General features: G+C 38.1%; 1 protein-coding gene across 1 annotated transcript in view; it reads right to left on the reverse strand.

Annotated features, from left to right (window-relative positions):
• The window catches only part of CNGB3 (cyclic nucleotide gated channel subunit beta 3), a 194,958-nt gene extending 187,306 nt beyond the window's left edge, over positions 1-7,652 (reverse strand). The window contains exons 1-2 of the mRNA XM_055432099.2: positions 7,542-7,652; positions 2,198-2,279 (exon numbers count right to left, since the gene is read on the reverse strand). Of these exons, the coding sequence (XP_055288074.2) occupies positions 2,198-2,279; positions 7,542-7,652 (193 nt within the window). The remainder of the gene's footprint in view (positions 1-2,197; positions 2,280-7,541) is intronic.
• Between the last annotated feature and the right edge of the window lie 524 nt (positions 7,653-8,176).

Below are 8,176 nucleotides of genomic sequence, written 5' to 3' on the forward strand. Positions count from 1 at the left end.
TTGGTATAGGAAGAAATTTTATATATGTGAAAATTTTATATATGTGAACTTTTATCAGAAATAAAGTCTTATGCTTATTAAATGTTTCCCTTTCAGTGACACATCATAGTGAATATTTTAAATCAAATAATCTAGCAATTGAAGAGCCTAGCTTTAGTAATGAGTTAGGAGGTGATATTAAACTATATTCATGTTGAAAAACTTTGCAGAACATTCACTTTTTTTTTTCTTTCTTCTTAGATAAGTAAATGGTAAATGCTGACTGTTTGATAAACACTGTTATCTTGGAGGAGATGAAAATGCAAAAGAATGATAGCGGAAATAATAGCTGATTTCTATAGAGAAAGGTGAGCATTCTCTTCATTCTAATAAGAACAATAAAAATCTAGAACTACAAAATAAATAAACAAAATCAATAAAACTAAAGACATAATGAAAATAGAAATATGACTTAATTATAAAAATAGATTTTTATACCCACAATGGGGATAAATAAGAGCAGTCAGATATAATGGCATTGGGACCATTTCTTAAGCTTTTGAATGTGTTGATATTACTTTGGAGTAATTTGTTTACTTACAATCGTTCTTGTCATTGTTTATTTACAATCTTGTTTGTAATTTTCATATTCTTCTATTTTTCCTCTTTATAGACAGGAATTTTGGCTATAACTCAATTGTGCCTCAGCCCCAAGATTTATTCTAGTAAAACTAGAGAATCATTAAAAATTATCTGAGATAGATCTTTGTCTAATATACGAAAAGCTAAGACATTTAGTCTAGTTTTATAACATTAATTATGTTATTATTTAACAATAGCATATTTTATTCTAGTGATTCCTCTATCACTTTTGTGTTTTCCTGGTGACTGTGTTCCTACTCAGGAGCAGTAGGAGAGAAGGACTAGAGAGAGGGAGGGGGAATAGATTTGATTAGATCCTACAAAGTCAGGTAAAGTAACTTAGATTTTGTCATGGAGGCAATATTGAGGCACTCAAGGTTCTTTTGGAGAAGGCAATGGCAAGCCACTCCAGTACTCTTGCCTAGAAAATCCCATGGATGGAGGAGCCTGGTAGGCTGCAGTCCGTGGGGTCGCTAAGGGTCGGACACGACTGAACGACTTCACTTTCACACATTGGAGAAGGAAGTGGCAACCCACTCCAGTGTTCTTGCCTGGAGAATCCCAGGGCGGGGGGAGCCTGGTGGGCTTCCGTCTATGGGGTCACACAGAGTTGGACACGACTGAAGTGACTTAGCAGCAGCAGTAGCAGCAAGGTTCTTTAGAAGAGACTAGCAGAGATGGGAGATCCAAATAGTGATTAATTTTGAAAAAGTAATCTGCTAATACTATTGAGGCTGGACAAAAAGGAGAAAGATTGGGTGAAATAGAGCTCTAATCAGAAGAGATAACATAGGGCCTGGGAGTCATGCAGGCATGAGTTACTAATAAGGGTAGTATTGGTGTTGGGATTGGAAAGGAAAGAAGTGGGTTTGAGAGCCTTTATGAAAGAAGATTTGGTGGCTAATTTTCTTTATAGGGCAGCCTAGACAGAGGAATAAAACATCAATTAGGTTTTGAGACCAGGAGACTGAAAAAGAAAAAAAAGATAGAACCAGGAATAGAAATAAATCAGGAGAGGGAGCTTATTTGAAGGAGAAGATAAGGAATTCAATTTTAGTCATGCTTTCTTTGAGATGGCAGTAGAACATTCAGGTATATTTGTCCAGTGGTTACTTGGAAAATATTGAACAGGGTCTTAAGAAAGAAATTGGTCTGATATGAATTTAGAATCATCAATGTAGAAATGAATGTGGTAGCCTTAGGAGTAGATAAGATTTCTAGAGGAGAGAGTTGGCAGAGGAACACAGAACCTTTACACATGCACAATTCACATCTATTTTATTGTTTTCATAACACTTATCTGAAAAACTATATGCTATATTAACACAAACTTGACCCAAATTATTTATCACTGTATCTCTAACTCACAGGCCAGTGCCTGGCATGTGATAGGTGAAAAAGAAATCTATTGAAAAAATGACTGAATAAAGAAATAATTTTTGTAAATATCCATATCTTCACATTGTCTCAAGCATCACCCTAGGTAATATCTAGTCAAGGAATAGTGTGCTTCATCAGACAATACATTTCAGAGAAATATACTTTTCACTTTTTTTCCTACAAATTTGGGTCTTACCTTGGATTTTGGTCTGTGACTCTTCAGTTGAGACTGGTGGCATCTTGGTTTTGAGAGATTTCTTTTCATTTTTGTTTTCTCCCTTTGAGAGAAAAAAAATAGAGGCTATACACTGATTTTGAACTGTGATGTTGGGGAAGACTCTTGAGAGTCCCTTGGACTGCAAGGAGATCCAACCAGTCCATCCTAAAGGAAATCAGTCCTGAATATTCATTGGAAGGATTGATGCTAAAGCTGAAACTCCAATACTTTGGCACCTGATGCAAAGAACTGACTCATTTGAAAAGACCCTGATGGTGGGAAAGATTGAAGGTGGGAGGAGAAGGGGATGACAGAGGATGAGATGGTTGGATGGCATCACCAACTCGATGGACATGGGTTTGAGTAAACTCCGGGAGTTGATGGACAGGGAGGCCTGGTGTGCTGCAGTCCATGGGGTCGCAAAGAGTTGGACATGACTGAGCAACTGAACTAAACTGAACATGTGATTTTACATAAAAATGAAGTTGAATGTAAATATAAGAGTTTTTCATTTCATTATCAAGGCAATTATCAAAACTGATCATTTGTTTATGATATACTAAAAATGAAAGTTCTTGCACTTAGATGAATATTCCTGACTCTACTATTGGATAATCAGCTTCAGTGTCAACAGTCTGTCGGCCAAAGTCTGTTTTTGCCAGCGTGGTTGCTGCTTCTCCCTGACACGTTTCTCACAATTCAGGTTCTCACTTCCAGTAGCCCAAACATTGGTTCTGAGCTGTCTTTAGTGATAGAACATAAAATCATGGAGAGAAGAAAGGACTTTGGTGTCTTTACTCATAGATCTCTTCTTTATTCCCTCCATGATTTCATTTGCCTCTACCTCATCATTTATCTGAACACTTAAGCTTTCCTTGAAATGTAAGTATATCTCGCTGGATATGGCCAGTGTACACCTGAAGATTTTCCTATGGGGACAGAGCGAATCAAAAGATAAGGTTAAAGCACAGAAAAACTGGCTCCCAAGCTGCTCCCAGCCTTGCAGGGGGATAAACACACGCAAATGTAACTGACACAAAATGTTATAGGTGGTGAGAAGGTGATTGTGGACCCTAGAGGTGGGGCTAAAGGCGGGTGGTCGATTCTACTGGAGTGGAAGGGAAAGGATGGCCACTGTTAGAGAAAAAGTGACTCTTGAATTTACAAATCAAGATGAGATTTTTGTTTTCCAGATGGACAAGGCATGGAAAATACTCCAGACAGAGAATGCATGTTTAGCAAAAGCCTACGCTGTGTATGTAAGTCATGCTCAAATTTCTCCAAGCCAGGCTTCAGCAATACGTGACCGTGAACTTCCAGATGTTCAAGCTGGTTTTAGTAAAGGCAGAGGAACCATAGATCAAATTGCTAACACCCGCCGGGTCATGGAAAAAGCAAGAGAGTTCCAGAAAAACATCTATTTCTGCTTCATTGACTATGCCAAAGCCTTTGACTGTGTGGATCACAATAAACTGTGGAAAATTCTGAAAGAGATGGGAATACCAGACCACCTGACCTGACTCTTGAGAAACCTGTATGCAGGTCAGGAAGCAATAGTTAGAACTGTACATGGAACAACAGACTGGTTCCAAATAGGAAAAGGAGTACGTCAAGGCTGTATATTGTCACCCTGCTTATTTAACTTATATGCAGAGTACATCATGAAGAAGGCTGGGCTGGAAGAAGCACAAGCTGGAATCAAGATTGCTGGGAGAAATATCAATAACCTCAGATATGCAGATGACACCACCCTTATGACAGAAAGTGAAGAGGAACTCAAAAGCCTCTTGATGAAAGTAAAAAAGGAGAGTGAAAAGGTTGGCTTGAAGCTCAACATTCAAAAAACTGAGATCATGGCATCTGGTCCCATCACTTCATGGGAAATAGATGGAAAAACAGTGGAAGCAGTGTTAGACTGTATTTTTTTGGGCTCCAAAATCACTGCGGATGCTGATTGCAGCCATGAAATTAAAAGACGCTTACTCCTTGGAAGGAAAGTTATGACCAACCTAGATAGCATATTAAAAAGCAGAGACATTACTTTGCCAACCAAGGTCCATCTAGTCAATGCTATGGTTTTTCCAGTGGTCATGTATGGCTGTAAGAGTTGGACTGTGAAGAAAGCTGATCGCCGAAGAATTGATGCTTTTGAACTGTGGTGCTGGAGAAGACTCTTGAGAGTCCCTTGGACTGCAAGGAGATCCAACCAGTTTATTCTAAAGGAGATCAATCCTGGGTGTTCATTGGAAGGACTGATGCTAAAGCTGAAACTCCAATACTTTGGCCACCTCATGCGAAGAGTTGACTCACTGGAAAAGACTCTGATGCTGGGAAAGATTGAAGGCTGGAGAAGAAGGGGACGACAGAGAATGAGATGGCTGGATGGCATCACCGACTCGATGGACGTGAGTTTGAGTGAACTCCGGGAGTTGGTGATGGACAGGGAGGCCTGGTGTGCTGTGATTCATGGGGTCGCAGAGTTGGACAGGACTGAGCGACTGAACTGAACTGAACTGAACTGAAGGTGTGTATAGGTGAAGGGAGACCACAGAAGTGCTCAGAAGGGGAAAAATATGAGGATATGAGGCTAATGAAGCAGGAAGGAATCTTGAGAGTCTTATAAGCCTTGATATGAATCTTGACATTACTTTTAGACACTGTATGTCAGACACATTTTAAACTGAAAAACAAATGAATTAGTTGATTTAATATCAGCCTTGTAATAACATATGTATTAGGCAAGGCAGCTATTATTATTCTTATATTATTGAATAAGGAATTGATTAACTGCCTAGAAAAGTATGGATCTCTGAATAGATTATGAAATAGTGACAAAGCCTTCTGACTTCAATCAAGTACTTTTGCATCATATTATTCATTAACATTTTCATCATAGTTTTATGTATACATAAATATAAATTTATGTGAATAATGCTTTACTCTGGAGTATGAGAGAGAGTTTGGACAAATGTGAATTTGCAATTTTTGATTTAATGGCTATTTACAAATCTGAATTACCTATGATATTTTGGTTTGAGAATTAACTGTTTAAATGACACCTAAAATACAATGCAAATTAATTTATTCATTCCTAGATGTTTCTTTATAGGACTCAAATAATCTATTTGTATTTCAGAAACGTGTTGCTTAAATGTCATTTTAAAAGGTTATATTCTGTAGAGGAAAATAGGGGTTTCACTTTGTGTCAATTTTAACATTTAGCACCGTTGAAACTGGAGAAAAAACTATTTTCCTTTTAAGTGAATTCGCTCAGTCGTGTCCAACTCTTTGCGACCCTGTGGACTGTAGCCCTCCAGGCTCCTTCGTCCATGGGATTCTCCAGGCAAGAGTACTGGAGTGGGTTGCCATTTCCTTCTCCAGGGGACGTTCCCGACCCAGGGACCCAACCCAGCTCTACCGCATTACGGGCAGATGCAGGCAGACGCTTTAACCTCTGAGCCACCAGGGAAGCCCTGACATATTATTGGAAAGAGTAGAAACAAATAACTCCCTAATATGACTTTTAAGATATGTGATGCTAGCAGACTTTCTGATGATTATCCATAAATTATGGCCGTCAGAATGGCACAGAATGTGTAAGAGCGCTTTTACCGGGGTCTACTCTGACTAGCTCTCCGGTATTAATGTTTCTGAAGGAAAGACAACTCCTGGATTTTTGGTTTTTTTGCCTTGTCTGTAGCATCCCTTTTCCCCCCGTAGGTTAAGCATTTTGGAAAAGCTGATTCAACTACTATTTCTCCTGTTCTGTAGCAACATAACCTAATGATTTAGCTCTCAGGCACTAAAATCAGACAGAACAGGGTTCCAATTCAGAGTCTGCAATTTGTCAGTTGTGTGTAAATAGCAAATTATAACAGGGCCGGTGGGTATTGTGAGTATTCAATACAATAGTGCTTGAAAAGGGATAACACTTTGTTTGACACATAGTAATTCCTGTTAGCTATTATGTTCTCCAAGAGAATAATGTATTAAGCTATTTTTTATGTGCTCTGTGGGAAAATAATCATGATAGTTGGCAAGTTGGCAAACATCGCTGTAATGACTTTCCCAGAGAGAAACACAACAAGGCTAGCAGAAGGGACGTACCCAACTCAACTTTTGTGACAGTCTATAAGTTTTTAAACATATAAATAACTCTTAAAGTATGAGATTATTTATTTTGACACAAGAATTAGAAAGAAGTCAAGGGTGCCGTCGTAAAGCCATGCTAACCACATTCTCTCCAATTCTCTCTACTGCAAAAACAGTCAGTGTTAATCAGAAAAGGAAGACACATTTTCCAGGGCGAACATTAGGTAATCTTGATATTTTATGGACTCTAGGCTCATTTAAACCTGAATCATGAGACCAGGCTATGCCGGTCCCTAAGGTACCTTCCTGTTTGTACTTGACATCTGTCATCCAGTTCTCTTAGATGAGAAAATAATTCTTGCTTTAAAAATCTTATGTTGTGATTTTAGGTAAATCTAGTGAGTAATTCATGAAAATTGTTCTATAGATAACTGTAAGTGAATGTTAATCATAAGATTATCATTTGGACTTAAATTTGTCATAAGGATACAAATGATTAATAATGGTAGTGAGAATTGCCCTACTATATGCTTTATCTATACTGTCTCTAGTTTGTATACCAAGGCTACAAAGCAGGTATTATCTTTATTTTAAAGGTGGACAGACTTAGAACGTAAGAAAATATTTTTCCAGAGCATGGTTTCTCCACTTTGGTAATATTAAAGTGTTAAACTGGATAATCCTATGTTGTAAAGGGCTCTCCTGTACCTTCTAGGATTTATAGCAGCGTCTCTGGCCTTTCCCCTTTAGATGCCAGTAGCTTCCTACCCTTGAACCGTGACAACAAAAAATAGCTTCAAATATTAATAGTTGTCCTTAGTGCAAACTACTTCTTATTGAGAACTTCTGGTCTAGAGAAATCACCGTTAAAATATTGTTTACTAAGATCAGAATGTTTGACCTTCTCTGTTGGAACTAGATCATATAACATGCTTACTACTTGAGAAATGATTTCATTTTGGATGATGGCAGAAGTGAAAATCAGCAAAGAGAAGTCTTACTTGGTTTCTCCAAATTGTAATAGAGTCTTCTACGCTTTAGTCCATTTTAAAGCCAATATATGCAGTATATATAAAATGATGGGGGTAAACCCCAAAGACAAACAGTCCATGACTTAGTCGGTAGTAGGTAAAACTGCAGAGAAATCACATATCCCAGTGCTTATGAAAATCCCTCTCCCAGCCAAGAAATGATGCGAATCAGGAGTGACTTATGGACATGGGGCACGTACCTGTCCCGTGGCTTGCCGCGACTCACTGCTTGCATCAGGATCTTGTTTATTCTCATTGCCTCCTTCACTAGGCTTCACCTTGTTGAATTTTATTGTCAGTGATTTAAACATCTCTGAGGTGGTTCTGAAAGCTTCTGTTTTATGATTCTGTGTCTTGAGGTAGAGAAATGTGCTTCGATTTTCTTTTCATTAGCAGACAAGCCAATTAGTTGTTTAATCAGGATTTTGTTCTGGTTAATTCCTAGAGGCAACTCTCTAGCTAGTCAGGGCTTTGGCTTAAAAGCAGCAATTACTTCTGCTTGGGTGATTTAAATTCTGTTTATGAACTTCAGAGAGTCAAAATACCCCTGTGAATAATTTAGAAGTGAGAATTAAACAAAACTTCATTGTTGATTTAAATTGTTTAAATGGTTATTTAAATGTGGGCACATTGCCCATTGGTTTATTTTTCTTTCTTTCTTTGTAATTACCCACCTACCTATCTCCATCTATTGAATTTTTGTTAAAATAATACATGCAAATGATTGAAGACTCTTGACAGTCCCTTGGGCTGCAAGGAGATCAAACCAGTCAATCCTAAAGGAAATCAATCCTGAATATTTATTGGAAGGACTAATGCTGAAGCTCCAATACTT

This window comes from Moschus berezovskii, chromosome 16 (assembly GCF_049115385.1).
Source record: "Moschus berezovskii isolate FMDL1 chromosome 16, NW_MosBer_1.0, whole genome shotgun sequence".
Classification (NCBI taxonomy): Eukaryota; Metazoa; Chordata; class Mammalia; order Artiodactyla; family Moschidae; genus Moschus; species Moschus berezovskii.